The following is a 15,073-nucleotide window of genomic DNA, read 5'->3' on the forward strand; positions in this document are numbered from 1 at the left end:
AGTGTAGATGAGACAATGTTTTGCAGACCTCTTTTACTTTTGTTTGGTCGTTAAATGCTGCAAAAGAACATAAAGATCTTCTTAATCTATTACTCCCTCCGTATTTTAATAAGTGTCGTTTTAGGATTTTCTATTTTTTTAAAATTAGATGTCGTTTTCAAATTTCTATGCAAAAAAGTAAAAATTCTAAAACGACACTTATTAAAATACGGAGGGAGTATGTGTTTATGTGTTATTACTTATGTGTTTTGCTTCTTTGTTTGACCGCTGGATATATTGTGTGACTGTGTGAACTGAACAACGCATGTGAATATATATAAAAAGTCTTCTTAAGATCGGAAAATGAATACAATTATAATAGAAGAGAAAAAAAGGGATCCTTTGGTTCATTAATTTCAGCTCATATTTCAAAAAGAAATCTGTATAGCAAATGGCATGTTCAAAATTTTAAAGTTAGATACGTTCAAAGAAAACATAAAATTTTGATTGTATCTCGGATAAAAAAAAATATCAGTAACCAACAGCTTATAATATTCTCATCTATACGACAATTGAGCATAGATGATTCGGTGAGGTAGCGTCCAATGGCGTGGATAACAGCATGAGCTTTTTGACCACCATTATAATATTCTCATAATGAAGGTTTCGCCGACAACAAATGTAGTTCTTCCTATTGAAATATTAAATCATTTATTCGTTCTTTTAAACTTGTTTTCATTCGATATAGAGAAAATGCAACAATAAAAAAAAAAAAAAAATTGAACTGATTAGTATTCACGTACGTGATGTGATTAGTATTCTAGCAAACAAAATTACTAGAAACCTTTTTCAAAATCTTTGACCGTCACATAAAAATTAGAAAGTTCAACGACAGAAATTAATCAAACGCTGACGTTTAACCTTTTTTCTATTGATAGTCACCGTTGGATAAGCATGAACCAAGCCTCTTCCAAATCCAAATTCCAATTTCCATATGAGTATATATATATACGCGGAGTTTTGTGTTTGATGATCACATAGTTCCTGCAAAACATCATCTCTGTAATAACAATCCCCTGAAGAAACAACTCTTATATATTAATCCTCCCCATGGCTCTATCTCCTCAGTAAGATCCTTTTTGTTTACTTTATGAGGTTACTTGATTATTATAAAGCTGATTTTTTTATCATATTAAATCTAATTTTATCTCCTTGACTTTTATTTCTTGATCAAGAAAATGTTTCGTAGAAGATCGTCAAGTTCCGCTCGATGCTACCTCTGATCCACCTGCTCTGTTCGACGGAACCACAAGGTTTTATCGTGTTTTCTTTAGTATTTTAATAATAGTACTCTAAGCTTCAAAAACATTTGTTAATGAGATTTTGATGTATTAAATTAACTTTTGTTTGTTAATTTTAAACAAAAAAAAGGTTGTACATAAGTTACACCTGCCCATTTGCACAACGTGTTTGGATTACCAGAAACCTCAAGGTACTTGTTTTATTCTTTTTCTTTTTGTGGTATGTATGTAAATTGAGATTGACATGAAAATTTAAAAGCAAGTTTTGTTTATTATTTGGTATTGGGGAATTTTAGGGTCTGCAAGAGGAGATCAAATTGGTTCCTATAGACCTTCCTAATAGGCCAGCTTGGTTAAAGGAGAAAGTTAATCCTGCAAACAAGGTGCCGTTTATTTTTGTGAAAAACAATATACGAATCCTTATAAACTATGGTTCTTAATTTCAATAGTGACAATATATAGAAGAGTCTAAGATTGTGATAATGATGTACGTAGGTTCCTGCCCTTGAACACAATGGAAAAATCATCGGGGAAAGTCTTGATTTAATCAAATATGTCGATATCAATTTCGATGGACCTTCACTTTACCCCGAGGTAAGACCTTGTTCGGATGTTATAGAGCTAGTTCTTGTCATGTATATGTAGTAATCTTTCAATGAGGACTTTATTTATTTATTTTTGGTCTAGGATTCTGCAAAGAGAGAGTTTGGTGAAGACTTGTTGAAATATGTTGATGCAACATTTGTAAAAACCGTGTTTGGCTCTTTTAAAGGTGACCCGGTTAAAGAAACAGGTAAAGCTGATTTTCGTGTGTCTTGTTAATTGTATTGGACCTGAAACTTGTGTGTTTTTGACGCTGAAAGTTGTGTGGTTTTGACGCAGCATCGGTCTTCGATCACGTGGAAAATGCTTTGAAGAAGTTTGATGATGGTCCTTTCTTCCTCGGCGAGCTTAGTTTGGTATAATCGTCTTATTAAACTAATAATTAAGTGTGATCATGAATCTTTTTTTAATGTTTCACTACGGTTAAAAAATTACTCGATTTTGTTTTCTAGGTTGATATCGCATATATCCCATTTATCGAACGATTTCAAATCTTCCTCGACGAAGTTTTTAAATATGAAATTATAATCGGACGTCCAAATCTAGCTGCTTGGATTGAGGTACACATGTGATCTATGCACATGAACATGACAATGCTTTTATATGATTTAGCTGCTTGATTGCTTTAACCTCAATGTATGTTGCGCAGAACATGAACAAGATGGTTGCATATACGCAGACAAAAACCGACTCAGACTATATCGTCAATTATTTTAAGAAGTTCATGGTAAGAATTTCTAAATCTCGACAGTACCAAATTCTCTTTTCTAAACGTTTTAATTTTTGTTTGATTGGACACAAATGCCCTTTTTACTTTAATGTTAGGCTAAGCTATTTTGTCTTCCTCAATTCGGGTTAACGTCGTTCTATAACAAAACTAACCGACGATTCCGGTTTTTCTTGTTTTTTTGCAGTAAAAATAACAAATCTCTTGGACTGAGTCGTTTGTATCGATGCCAACAGGGCTTACGAAGAAGAAAGATTACTACTGCTTGAGAGTGTTATAAAATTACTGGATTTGGTATTGTAGTTTGTTAAATAAGAAAAATTTGGTATTGTTTTACTTTTTTTTTTTTTTTTTTTAACTTTCATCAAAAAGGCATGGTTTGCTGGGTTAATACATTGTCAATAATAAAATGGGCTCGGATGAAAATTTAAACTAATGGGTTTAAATACCTTATTGAAATGATTACGGCCCACTATGAGATAATTGAGTTACCGACAAAGATCTCAAAACTGCCACGTGTACGATGATGACTGTAATTTCGAGAAACGTATGGAAAAACGCTTCCACTCTCTGTTCTTAGCTTTGTTTTCTTTAGTGTGTGATCAAAAAAGAGCCTTACTTTTTTTACAGAATCAGATCTTTGAAAGAGTTTTGCTCCTTGATACATATCGTCAATGGCTTCTCCTATGTAAGGATCTGTGTTCTTATCTCGAAATTCGGAGTTTTTATTGTGTTTGATCGATTTTTGGGATTATAACTTCCCGCAAATTCATGTTTTTACATTAAGTTTACTCGATTATCAGCTATTGGAATTTTGGGAATTTAAGTTTTTTTGTGGCTTGATTATATTGAGACAGTGTTGTAGAAGATCTTCCAGCTCCGCTCGATGCTACAGCTGATCCACCGGCTCTGTTCGACGGAACCACTAGGTTAATCTTCATTTTGCGTCCTTATGTTTTTGGTTTTAGCTTTGTTCTGTTCTTTTTTTTGTATTTCCCTTGTATCTTAAAACCTCTTATTTTTTTGTGTTACCAAAGATTGTACACAAGCTACGTTTGCCCATTTGCTCAACGAGTTTGGATCACCAGAAACTTCAAGGTTTAACTCAGCTTCTCCTTTGTACTAGTCTCACCTTCAACAACATTAGATATTAGGGATTTTGGAAGCTGGTTTGGTTATATTAGGGATTTTTAAAGTAGTTGGATTCTGAAAACAAGATTTGGTTGGTTTCTGGTGATTGTAGGGTTTGCAAGAAAGGATTAAACTTGTTCCTTTGGATCTTGGGAATAGGCCTGCTTGGTACAAGGAGAAAGTCTATCCAGAGAACAAGGTTAATAAAAGCTTATCTATTATTAATAACTCACGAAATTCATTTCACTTTTGGTTATAACTTAGTGGAAACTTCTCGTTATCTTTTGCAGGTCCCAGCGCTTGAGCACAATGGAAAGATCATTGGGGAGAGTCTTGATTTGATCAAATATCTTGATAACACTTTTGAAGGGCCTTCGCTTTACCCTGAGGTATAACATTATACCATACCGGGTGTTGTTTCCCTTCATGATTCTCTGATTCCACAATTCATTTCCCTCTCTAGGATCATGCAAAAAGAGAGTTTGGCGACGAGTTGCTCAAGTATACTGATACTTTCGTTAAAACCATGTATGGGTCACTCAAAGGAGACCCCTCTAAAGAAACCGGTGAGATTTTAAACTCTTCAAAGTTTCGACACTTTTTTTGCCGGGGTGAAAGCAAAAAATATATAACCAGCAATTTTTATGTTCTTGTTTCAGCACCTGTGTTAGATTATCTGGAAAACGCTCTGTATAAGTTTGATGACGGGCCATTCTTCCTTGGTCAGTTAAGCTTGGTATAAGCCTCACTGGCCCTTTTAGATCCTTTATATTTCCTTTGTTTGTCTTTAATGAACTGTTTGATTACTTTGTTTTTCAAGGTTGATATCGCCTATATCCCGTTCATTGAAAGGTTTCAAACTGTACTCAATGAACTATTTAAGTGCGACATTACTGCAGAACGTCCCAAACTATCGGCATGGATCGAGGTATATATGCAATCTCCATTAAGTCAGAAAAGATTACACTTATCCTCATTGGGGATTCGTATTAAGGATCGGTGTTATGTTTGCAGGAAATGAACAAGATTGATGGCTATGCACAGACGAAAATCGATCCTAAGGAGAATGTGGAGATTTTCAAGAAAAAATTCATGGTAAGTCATATAATTAGCATATACTCTATTAACTGAAACTACCACATGATTTTGATGGATCCAAAGGTGAGTTGGTTCATCTTGTCTAGGTGTGAATGTTTGTTGCTTTGGGTTAGTTTTCAGTTTTGGGAATGAAAACCGAGTCGGTTTAGCATCTGGCTTAGAGACAAGCTCATCTTTCTTCAACGAGCGTTTTGCGTCTTAAAAACGTTTTGAACGCAGAGGCCATGCACTAATCATCAGCTATTGATTATTATGGCCAAACTACTTGTTAAATACTTTCTCGGTTAATGGTCTATACGAAGTCTGAGTCTAATTCTGGTTATATTCTTGCAGTAAGGAAGCAGTAAGAAGTAAAGTAAAGTGTACCGGACCAAACCACCTTTCTTTGGATATGAACTATGAAGTAAGAACCCGACGATGCAATAAGATGTGTATTTGAACCAGATGATGCAAAATAAGATTTGTACTTTACATGATGCAGCAACAGCTTGATCTGTATTTTAGTGTGAATCAAATTATCAACCATTGACATTGTTAATATATAAGCACATGATTAAAGTCTCAGAAAAGGCAATAATTTCTAAGGAAGTCGATTAAAGGCAGTATTTTAAAAGAAACGTGTTGTGCAAACAAAAGAAAACCTAAAATCATCTGTGTTACCATGGCGAATAGGCGAGAGAAACGGGGCCGGCGAAAACGTCGTAGAAAGCCTAGCCACCGCAAAATCAAACGAATAATCGACGGTGCAGATTTCATCAACTCTATGCCAGATGAGATCCTTCACCATATTCTCTCCCTTATTCCCACCGATTTGGCCATGAAAACTTCCGTCTTATCCAGACGATGGAGGCATGTATGGTGCGAGACACCTTGTCTCGACATCAATGTGTGTAGACTCAACGGCGGAACGGTGAACCAAACCCTACCTTCCTACACGGCTCCCAAAATCACTAGTTTCAAACTTCTTACGAGCTTGGATCACAACACTGCACCCGAGATTGATAGCTGGATCGAGTTCCCTATCTCCCGCAATGTGCAAAATCTGTCTGTGTTCGTTAGGGATTTCAAATACCGCAAGACTTACAGTTTCCCAGTTTCCTTTTATCTCAGTTCCTCCTTAAAGCAACTCACCGTGACGTTAGACTTTTTTTATATGACTCCCACATGCAAAGTGTCTTGGAAATCCCTAAGGAACTTGGCACTGCGTCGTTGTAAACTTCCAGATGGATCCATTGATAATATTCTCTCTGGCTGTCCAATTCTCGAAAGCTTGACATTGGGTACATGCAGATTACTTGAGCGTCTTGATCTGAGTAAATCACCGAGTCTGAGGAGATTGGATATAAATCGGCAATATTGCGACACAGGACCAATTGCGATTGTAGCGCCACACATCCATTATTTGAGACTGACATACTCTAGTACACCATCTACTTTACTGGATGTATCCTCTTTGATCGAAGCTAACCTTAACATTATCAGTAGCCGACTCTGTCCCTTGACTGCTGATCGTTATCAAACTATGGCACTAAAGATGCTAGCAAACTCGCACAACGTAGAGAGGCTTACTGTTGGAGAAACCCTTCTTCAGGTATGTTAAGCAATTCTTGCATACTGATCTAAAGCCTAAAAACTTACAATTATTATTTGGTTGCACGGTTAATGTTTTTTTGATGGTTAAGGTTTTCTAGCAAATGTTTCACTAATTTCATCTTGTTTTGTTAGATTTTATCGCTTGCCGAGCTCCGTGGTGTTCCTTTCCCAACACTCAAGGTCCAAACTTTGATTGTTAAAACGGAGTTCGTTCGATCTGTAATCCCTGGTATATCAAGGCTACTACAGAATTCACCTGGATTAAAGAAGCTAACATTACACACGATGCAGCAAAGCCACGTCATAATGGTATCTTTACCACAAACCTCTGTTCTTTCCTTGCAAAAACTAATAATTTACTAGAAACATTCCTCGAACCATGTCTATCACTTTTATTGGGTGGGATATAGGATTGATATTATTGTTAAACCACTAGTGTTAATTTGCTTGGGATAACTTTTTATGCTCTACAGGATATGCATCCTTTAAAAGGTTTCTATCCGGATCAATGTTGGAGATCAAAATGTGAGATGTTTCCTACCTCAAAGGAGATCTATGAGATGTTGGGTTGTAATGATGCAACGTCGAAACTCGTGGCTTCGTTCTCCGAATTGGTGTTGAGAAACGCAAAGACACTAGAGATGATGGTTGTATGGTTGGGAGGTAGTTACTTCAATGATGATGCACAATGGTTCCAACAGCTGCTTCAGATGGTTGCAACACTTTCTCACGACAATAATGTCTCCATTTTGCTCAAACGAAGCAATTGCTAAAAATATTTGCATCATTGCTATATTTAGTCTTAATATTTGTATCTTTGGATATGAGTAATAAGAACCAGATGATGCAATAAGGTGTGTACTTTACTAGCAGCAACAGCTTGATCTACATTTTACTGTTCACCAATAATCAATCGTTGACATTGTAATATGATATTGATAGTAATACAATCAAAATCTCAAACATAAAACGTTTTGAAAACTATAGTATTTTAATAGTTATACAATAACTTTGGAATCAAAACAGACATCCTCAATACAATAATGAGAAACTGTCACATTTCAGAGCAAGTGCTCAATAAACATTACATCAAACAACATTACCTATAACAACATTATAAACCGGCCTCTATATGAATCTATCTCTTCTTACACATATCTACAAGCAGCTCTTAAGCCATACTTTCCACACTTAGTCTGAAAATCATCCACCTTTCCTCCTCAAGAAAGACAGCCCGGTATGGGTTTAAGCTAAATAACTTACACAGCATTGCGGTTCTCGGGATTATCTTCAGACCCTCTTTGATCTAGGTGGAGTCCCGGGAGCGAAAAGGGAGCCTTGGACTGGCTGAGCCAGAGGATCGAACTTCTGGGAGGCGAGGTAAGAAAGTGCAGTGACCACGTCAGCAATGAGAGGTCTAAGATTTGGCTGCTCTTGTACGCACATCGCTGCTACAGCGAGTGCTTGGTACAACCCTCGCGGAGGGTATTGACCTTGAAGCATTGGATCAGCCATTTGAGAGAATTTCCTCCTGTCTTTAAACAAAGGCCTAGCCTGAGATAGAGCATTTCAAAAAATACAATTAGAGAGAAGAATCTATAGAGAAAACAAAGTTTCTTCCGAGTTAGTTTTTTTCTTACCCATGCAACTAGATTCTGTTCTCCAGTGGATCTTGAACTGTCTATTGCTTTCCTACCGGTTATAATCTCCAACAGAACAACACCGAAGCTGTAAACGTCTGATTTGAGTGTTAGTTGGCCTGTCATTGCATACTCGGGAGCACAGTATCCGTATGTTCCCATAACTCGAGTCGACACATGAGACTTGTCACCCACTGGGCCAAGTTTAGCCAATCCGAAGTCGGATAGCTTTGGATAGTAATCATCGTCAAGCAAAATATTTGAGCATTTCAAATCTCGATAGATCACTGGAGGCATGGTTTTGTCATGCAGATACTCTAATCCTTTTGCAGCACCTGCAGCTATTTTCATTCTGGTGTTCCAGTCAAGTGGCTGCTTACCAGGTGAAATGTCTGGAAAAAAAAAAGCATCACTCGAGTGACATTTAAAAACTTTTCCCCTACATTAATTGGTAATAGAAAATTATTCATAGGCGTGTGATCTTAGAAGTGCATACCGTGCAAATGATCTTCAAGTGAACCTAAAGGCATGTACTCGTACACTAGAAGCCTTTGATCTCCATCAGCACAATATCCTATTAAGTTAACAAGATTGGGGTGATGAAGAAGACTCAACATGAGAACCTCGACGAGGAACTCCCTGTTTCCTTGTAAACCATTATGATCAAGTTGCTTGATAGCCGCTGTCTACAAAGGAAGAATAATGTCAGTGAGCTTTCACTAACAAGAACATTCAAAAGGTTAAAAACAGAGAAGCAAGCAAAAAAAAAAAAAGGAACAAACCTGGCCAGTGCTGGCTAAATATCCTTTGTAAACTCTACCAAATCCACCTTCTCCTATAAGACATTCTTTTCTGAAGTTTCTAGTGGCAGTAGCTAGCTCAGAGAATGTAAACGTTTGTGCCACAATGTGATCAGAGCCTTTACTTTTGGATAGACTCAAGGACGACTTGGCCTTAGATTTCTCTACAAAAAAAAAGAAATAATTAATCAACACAAGCTGAGCAGAAGTGTCTCAAGATCAATGATCAACAAATCAAAGTTTAGATTTCAATCAATTAATGTGAATCAGAATTAGATTAATCCACAACTTCCACTGGAGAACAATCTCTCAAGCAACAAGTAACCCGAAAGAGACATGCAAATAACACATCATTTAGGTCAAAATATACTACAAAGAGTAAAATCGGAGAAGTTCTAAAGCTAGTGAAATGGAAGAAAAAAAAAAAAAGCAATCTTTATAACAAAAAGTCAAAAACCCTAATCAGCATTAGCAAACGATGGCTCACATGAATCAGAAAGCTTACAAATTTCGAAATTTTGGTTAGAGAAGCCTCAAAACAGAATCAAAGGATGGAAATTGAGAAAGACTCTAAAGAGCAATTACCTGAAGTAGAGACAGAACAATCAGAAGACTTCCTGTTGAGTTTTTGGTCACCGTTCCTCCTTGTCTTAGTCCTCCCGCTCGATTTCCCAGAACACGGGATCCAACCCATTAAGCTTCTCGATCTTCTTCTTCTTCTTCCTCCTTCCTCTTCAAGTGATTCTTCGTTTTGATTGTGTTCGATGATCTCGAAAGCGAGAGAGAGAGAGAGAGAAAGAAGCTGAGAGAACTTTGAAATGTAGAAAAGAGCACGCCAAGCCAATCTCGGCTCCAATCGCTGGATTTTCCGATTTTTCTTTTTATCATAAAATATCAATTTAAAAAATAAATTAATTTTTGTGATGCAAATTAATGTGTTACGGTTTGACTTTGACAAATCAAATTAAAATTAATGTCAAAGAAAAAAAGAAAACAAAAATTTATACTTTTATCGAAGCAGATTGGTATCAACCAAACCAACTACCCCATGAAATTTTATTTTCTTTTCAACAACACAAAATTTAAATCAGCAACTAGGCCTGGGCATTCGGGTCCGCGGGTCGGGTTCGGGTAAAACCCGATCGGGTTCGGGTATGTCGGGTATGGTAATATAGGACCCAATAGGGTAAACTCGAAACATCGGTTCGGTTTCGGTTCGGGTATGGTCGGGTTCGGGTCGGTTCGGGTATCAGATTTGAGAACCGGTAAAAACCCGAAAATATCGGTTCTTGCTTGTTTCGGGTCGGGTTCGGGTATTTTCTACTCGTTTACACTGTGGAATACATTTTCTACACCATCGGGTATCGGGTTTAGGGTTCTAGAATCGAGCAAAGGGAAGAAGCTAAATAGTCAAAAGGTTAATCGGGTTAGAGACTAAACCTAAGGGCATTTAAGCGGATCGGGTTTTCGGTTTACACCATCGGGTATCGGGTAAAACCCGAACCCGACCCAATACCCACAGGTAAGCAATTATAGAACCCAACAGTGTAAAACTCACATACCCGTACCCGCCCCGAACCGGTTTTTTCGGGTCGAGTCCGGTTCGGGTACTCGGGTACGGGTTTTTTGTCCAGGCCTATCAGCAACAATCGTGGTCAGCATGATAGTTTCCAATCATTTGAACATAAGAGATTATTCCTTTTTCAAATGTTGTTTAAAAAAGAGAGAATATTTTTAACTAATGAAACTAACAGTTTTATTCTTGTAAAATCTCTATTTATTTACGCTAATAAGCTCTAATGATATTGAAAGAGATAATTTTCATACAAATACGACACCGTATTGTGCTCGGCTACAAAAATATACAAACAAGGGTTATTGTTTTACAAGTTTACAACATCTACAAAGATTTCACTATATATCCTCCTGGTATACTCATGAAAGCAAACCCTTCGTCCTAAATTCACAAACCAGACCACACAACGACAATAACAAACAATCAAATGTCCTAGTGTCTTCGTTTCGTTGAATAGTAGTATTATCAAAGAATCAGACTTTGAAGGGGAATTGTTAAACATGTGATACATAGATAAGATAGATGATGAGCACATTACTCATGTTTTTGGGCTGAGATAGAGTTGATTTTGTAGATTTTCCGTTAGCTATCCTCAATGTTTTTTATGTCATTATCATCCGTTGCAGCGGCTATTTTACGGACGAATTGGCCACGGACACGAGGTCGTTGTTCCGCTAGTTTTTTCCGGCTTTGGTATCGTACCTGAGAAGAAGAGAAACATTTTTCATAAACAAAAACCAAATCATCATTAAACGTTCGGACACATTTAACAAAATTTTCAAATACTGGTTTTGTTCAACCATGGATTTATATCGGTTCTAGAGTTGTAACCGTCGTGGAAGCAAAAACACATATGTATGCATGCATATAAGCTATTAAGACCTTGATAATTTATCAGTGTTTGCGTTTCTGTTTACATGTTAAAATTAGTATGTTGAACCACATTTTTTCTTGTAAACTGTAACACCAAATGCATAACACAAATCGAAGAAAAGGTTCCATTTGCGGTTTGCATTTGCTTTCACAATTTACATGAATACTTTTTTTCTTTCTTCGTAAAAAGACACTAGAATATTCTAATATTGAAACAATCAGAGGTTTGATCAAGAATTTACCTTCTTTCTAAAGCACCTTTCTTTTCTCTTCTGACGGAACTTTGTCAAAGCAGCTTCCCTTTGAGAGATCTTATTTTCGTCCGCCAAGTTTCCGCTACCACTTCCACTTCCGCTTCCACTACCATCACCATTTCCATTTTTGCCAGCACCATTATCACTTCCCATATTCATTCCTCCAGTATTCATACCATTGCTGCTTCCATATGGCCCATTGCTCCCATGACCACTACCTGATACACTACCATTCACACTGTAATTCACTGTGTTGTTGTTACCTTCAATCGTTTCGTTGTACACATTTGAGGATCCACATTGTGGCGGTAGCTTCCTCTCAGCGACATGGACAAGATTATAGGAGGCATGATTATTATGATGATCACATGGTAAAGGCTGAAACGATGAATGCTTGACTGATGAAGATCCTGCTGAGCTTACTTTTGGAGCTCCTGGTTTTGTGAAAGCGTTGTTCTCAGTCGTGGAACTCATATCAAAGTTATTGCTACCGACATGTGAGCGGTGATTATTGGGGAGACTCTCATTCATGTTTGAGTGACAATCACATGCAGCTTCAGTCTTTTTTATAAGATCCTGGCTATTATTATCATGAAGCGAATTGCTTCCTAAGTTCCCGCCAGAAAGCTTATTGGCATTTGAGGCTGGATTATACCTGCACAAGTCCAACAATCAATCCCATACTTCTTCAATAAGGCATTCAAAAGGTTGTATACGGAAGAAAAAGCAGACCTTTGATTCTAAGAAAGTACCTTGAGAAAGCTGAGCCCTCTGAACGCCTCAGCACATTCCGGTCATCCCTAACTAGTGTCCCATCATCTTTAGTTCCTCTATGCCTCTTTGAACTATGTTCCATGTGAATTAGCTCTTCGGAATTTTTGACAGAAGTTTCATTTGAATCTAAAGTTTTCAAGTGAGTGTTAAGCGCCTCGGGTTCTCTGTTATCTTGAAGGTGGCTAGACATGGCTTTAAAACCCGAGCCTCCATCTTCATGCATTTGTTTACTTGAAGGACTTTCGCTGCTGAGGTCCACTGGTCCTTTTCCAACTTTCATTTTCCATTTACTAGAGCTCTTTTCAAATGAATTATCCTGTCTCATAATGCCAGTAGTTTTAGATAGGGGTTCATCTTTTGGCTCCAGTGCCAGATCACAATTTCTACGAATGCTAATCTCCAAGTCTCTATCCATTGTGACATCTTCTGCAAAATTGAAGAAAAAACATTCAATATCATGTTTTTAAGTTTCAGTTTAGAGAAAAGTATGGAAGAAACTAGGAGATCACAGTTTCCTTTCATTACCAAATTTATCATCCTGTTCTTGAGTCTCCTTCTCAGCAGGTGGTGCAACCAACTGATTACTTGGGAACTCAGGGTTAGAATGTACCACTTGGGCGCAAGTGCTATCGACTCGATCCCATAGAGATACCGCTCGTGGACTGTCATCAACCTCCACAGCTTTTTTCGTCCAAGAGCTCTGAATAAAAAGGAGTATATCAATCAACCAACAAAACCCAGATGTTCGGTATTGCACATTCGTCTTACCTGAGCGCCACTCCCATCACTACTTCCATCACTAGCATTCAGGCCAATGCTCCCATTTTCATTCTCACCACTGCTTCTCGAATCGTGATCAGATTTTCTAATACTCTTTGATTTCACAGACTTTTGAGTTTGATGCGTTCCGCTCTCACTTCCACTACCGCTAGACTGTGAACAAGAAACATGGAAAACCATGAGAAACCAAAAAGTAGATACTAATCCACAATTAGACCATGACTTTCTAGTTTACTACTTATCACCAGTTGTACATCAAATGGATAAAAACAAAGACCAACAGTTTTTCAGACTAATCATATATGAGCAAGGACATACACTTTGGCATCTTCTCCAAACATGCTGCCAAAGGATCTTAAGCTCGTTTTTTCTTATTGGCTTAACAAGAAAGTCAACTGCTCCTTTCGATAAGCACTTAAAGACCAGCCCCATTGAGTCATGAGATGACATCACTGCAACACAAATCTCACAGGGGAATGTAGTTAAAAGCATCTACTTCCAACATAAGCTAGAGAAGACTCAACAAATTGTGTAACTTCAAAAGAAAGAGCTCAATGTTATTCACAACGACCAGGGAAAAAGAACTACGACTAAGGACAAAGAACTCACTGATGACAGGGATGTTCCGACGAGATTTGTGGTTCAAAATCTTGCTCAAGAGACTGATACCAGATAAGTAAGGCATGATCACCTCTGTTAGCACAATATCAATATGATTGTTTAGATCTTCTAACACCTTCCAAGCTTGTATCCCATTTGAAGCCTCAACAACTGCCATGACACAGTTAATAATCAATCAACCAACAAAACCCATGGCAAAAAAAAGTTGCTATTCATTATCGATCAGTGAATGCAACGAGGGGAACACAAAAAACTGAAACTGGTACAGGTATGCGCTATAGATTGTAGATCGGATTGAGTTCTAGGCTTCAAAACTGACCTTCATAGCTACAATTGCGAAGAAGTGCAGTAACAATATAACGAGTGCAGTCATCATTTTCCACAAGCAGAACTCTAATTGTTCGCACATGAAGAAACCTTTCCCAACAGACAGTTGCCGCTGTTTGTTGCGACAACGGAATTTGAAGTCCACCTGAGCCTTGCCCAGCTCCTGAACTCCCATTTCTCACATCCATAGTGATTCCATTGACTTTCTCTTCTTCACTATGCTTCTCTGTCCGACTCTCAACCCTATCGAATTTCGTCTCTCCGGTTTTTCGATCAGTGATTGGGTAACGTGAACCCTCCTCCCCCTCCTCGTTAACATTCATCACACCAACTCTGCTTCGCTGAATTCAAATGATCAAAACATCAAAACACTTTTCAACTAAAAACACAACCCTAATTTCGATGATTGCAATAGCTAAAGGAGTTAGACTCGAACCATATCTCAGATTAACAGAACAAAGAGTTCAATACCACTAATTTTCAAAAAACCAACCCAATCAAGTAAATTTTTAAAGAATCATCAAAAACTTAAAAACCGAATCTCGACTAATTACAACAAAACAAACAAACCAAACAAAACCATCAGAATTCCAAGAGAGTACTGATCTTACTATAATCAAATCCTATAACGAAGAATCGAGCTCCAAAAGTTGCATCAATCACCAGAAAAATGGATCTAGCACAATCAGCTAACGGTTGGGAAAGAAGAAACAAGGAATTCAAACCGATACACAGAATTAAGAATCGAAGGTTCTTAGAGCTTTAGAAAGAAGATAAACACAGTGAACAATTTTTGTGATTATGAGGTTTTTCTGTCTCCCAGAGAGTGGAAATCGGAGACGACCATAAGCCACCGATTTTTATTTTTCCGGAGATAGATAGATATTAGAAAGATTTGTCTCGGGCAAAAAAAAAAAGAAAGAAATTAAAAAATCGTAATTTCTGACGTGGACAAAACTAGAGGCCCCGAACGTTCGAGAATTCCACGTCAGATCG

At 37.5% G+C, this 15,073-nt stretch overlaps 5 protein-coding genes across 5 annotated transcripts; 3 read left to right on the forward strand and 2 right to left on the reverse strand.

Annotated features, from left to right (window-relative positions):
* The first annotated feature begins 986 nt into the window (after positions 1–986).
* LOC9309134 (glutathione S-transferase L1) lies at positions 987–3,069 on the forward strand. The gene is made up of 10 exons (XM_002870943.2): positions 987–1,106; positions 1,215–1,292; positions 1,411–1,471; positions 1,577–1,663; positions 1,776–1,874; positions 1,968–2,073; positions 2,163–2,239; positions 2,336–2,443; positions 2,533–2,610; positions 2,798–3,069. The coding sequence occupies exons 1-10, from the start codon at positions 1,090–1,092 to the stop codon at positions 2,798–2,800; spliced, it is 714 nt and encodes a 237-aa protein (XP_002870989.1). The 5' UTR covers positions 987–1,089; the 3' UTR covers positions 2,801–3,069.
* A 103-nt stretch (positions 3,070–3,172) lies between these two features.
* On the forward strand, positions 3,173–5,400 carry LOC110227471 (glutathione S-transferase L3). The gene is made up of 10 exons (XM_021021661.1): positions 3,173–3,298; positions 3,468–3,539; positions 3,648–3,708; positions 3,854–3,940; positions 4,032–4,130; positions 4,205–4,307; positions 4,401–4,477; positions 4,562–4,669; positions 4,756–4,836; positions 5,173–5,400. Exons 1-10 carry the CDS (start codon positions 3,285–3,287, stop codon positions 5,173–5,175), a joined length of 705 nt encoding a protein of 234 aa, XP_020877320.1. The 5' UTR covers positions 3,173–3,284; the 3' UTR covers positions 5,176–5,400.
* A 73-nt stretch (positions 5,401–5,473) lies between these two features.
* On the forward strand, positions 5,474–7,291 carry LOC9307060 (putative F-box/LRR-repeat protein At3g28410). Its single transcript, XM_002870944.2, has 3 exons — positions 5,474–6,430; positions 6,565–6,741; positions 6,906–7,291. Exons 1-3 carry the CDS (start codon positions 5,501–5,503, stop codon positions 7,203–7,205), a joined length of 1,407 nt encoding a protein of 468 aa, XP_002870990.1. The 5' UTR covers positions 5,474–5,500; the 3' UTR covers positions 7,206–7,291.
* A 97-nt stretch (positions 7,292–7,388) lies between these two features.
* Positions 7,389–9,789, reverse strand: LOC9307061 (probable serine/threonine-protein kinase PBL7). Its single transcript, XM_021021660.1, has 5 exons — positions 9,458–9,789; positions 8,855–9,036; positions 8,569–8,758; positions 8,073–8,464; positions 7,389–7,986 (listed from the first exon to the last, which is right to left on the reverse strand). The coding sequence occupies exons 1-5, from the start codon at positions 9,564–9,566 to the stop codon at positions 7,723–7,725; spliced, it is 1,137 nt and encodes a 378-aa protein (XP_020877319.1). The 5' UTR covers positions 9,567–9,789; the 3' UTR covers positions 7,389–7,722.
* An 883-nt stretch (positions 9,790–10,672) lies between these two features.
* Positions 10,673–14,955, reverse strand: LOC9309135 (two-component response regulator-like APRR7). Its single transcript, XM_002873021.2, has 9 exons — positions 14,689–14,955; positions 14,070–14,418; positions 13,739–13,900; positions 13,448–13,581; positions 13,118–13,282; positions 12,875–13,049; positions 12,328–12,775; positions 11,564–12,230; positions 10,673–11,150 (listed from the first exon to the last, which is right to left on the reverse strand). The coding sequence occupies exons 2-9, from the start codon at positions 14,398–14,400 to the stop codon at positions 11,031–11,033; spliced, it is 2,202 nt and encodes a 733-aa protein (XP_002873067.1). The 5' UTR covers positions 14,401–14,418; positions 14,689–14,955; the 3' UTR covers positions 10,673–11,030.
* Between the last annotated feature and the right edge of the window lie 118 nt (positions 14,956–15,073).

The sequence above is a fragment of the Arabidopsis lyrata genome (genome assembly GCF_000004255.2).
Source record: "Arabidopsis lyrata subsp. lyrata unplaced genomic scaffold ARALYscaffold_6, whole genome shotgun sequence".
NCBI classification, from domain to species: domain Eukaryota; kingdom Viridiplantae; phylum Streptophyta; class Magnoliopsida; order Brassicales; family Brassicaceae; genus Arabidopsis; species Arabidopsis lyrata.

Excerpts from the sequence above, each read along its gene's own strand:
- LOC9309134 (XM_002870943.2), top strand. Across the intron at positions 1,875-1,967 it reads GACCTTCACTTTACCCCGAG|GATTCTGCAAAGAGAGAGTT; the intron begins GTAAGACCTTGT and ends TTTTTGGTCTAG. Across the intron at positions 2,444-2,532 it reads ATCTAGCTGCTTGGATTGAG|AACATGAACAAGATGGTTGC; the intron begins GTACACATGTGA and ends TATGTTGCGCAG.
- LOC110227471 (XM_021021661.1), top strand. Across the intron at positions 3,540-3,647 it reads CTGTTCGACGGAACCACTAG|ATTGTACACAAGCTACGTTT; the intron begins GTTAATCTTCAT and ends GTGTTACCAAAG. Across the intron at positions 4,131-4,204 it reads GGCCTTCGCTTTACCCTGAG|GATCATGCAAAAAGAGAGTT; the intron begins GTATAACATTAT and ends TTCCCTCTCTAG.
- LOC9307061 (XM_021021660.1), bottom strand. The coding sequence starts at position 9,566 with ATGGGTTGGATCCCGTGTTCTGGGAAATCGAGCGGGAGGACTAAGACA. Across the intron at positions 9,037-9,457 it reads TTGTTCTGTCTCTACTTCAG|AGAAATCTAAGGCCAAGTCG; the intron begins GTAATTGCTCTT and ends TTTTTTTTGTAG. Across the intron at positions 7,987-8,072 it reads AACAGAATCTAGTTGCATGG|GCTAGGCCTTTGTTTAAAGA; the intron begins GTAAGAAAAAAA and ends GCTCTATCTCAG.
- LOC9309135 (XM_002873021.2), bottom strand. The coding sequence starts at position 14,400 with ATGAATGTTAACGAGGAGGGGGAGGAGGGTTCACGTTACCCAATCACT. Across the intron at positions 12,776-12,874 it reads AGAACAGGATGATAAATTTG|AAGATGTCACAATGGATAGA; the intron begins GTAATGAAAGGA and ends TCAATTTTGCAG. Across the intron at positions 12,231-12,327 it reads GAGGGCTCAGCTTTCTCAAG|GTATAATCCAGCCTCAAATG; the intron begins GTACTTTCTTAG and ends GGACTTGTGCAG.
- LOC9307060 (XM_002870944.2), top strand. The coding sequence starts at position 5,501 with ATGGCGAATAGGCGAGAGAAACGGGGCCGGCGAAAACGTCGTAGAAAG. Across the intron at positions 6,431-6,564 it reads TTGGAGAAACCCTTCTTCAG|ATTTTATCGCTTGCCGAGCT; the intron begins GTATGTTAAGCA and ends TTGTTTTGTTAG. Across the intron at positions 6,742-6,905 it reads AGCAAAGCCACGTCATAATG|GATATGCATCCTTTAAAAGG; the intron begins GTATCTTTACCA and ends TATGCTCTACAG.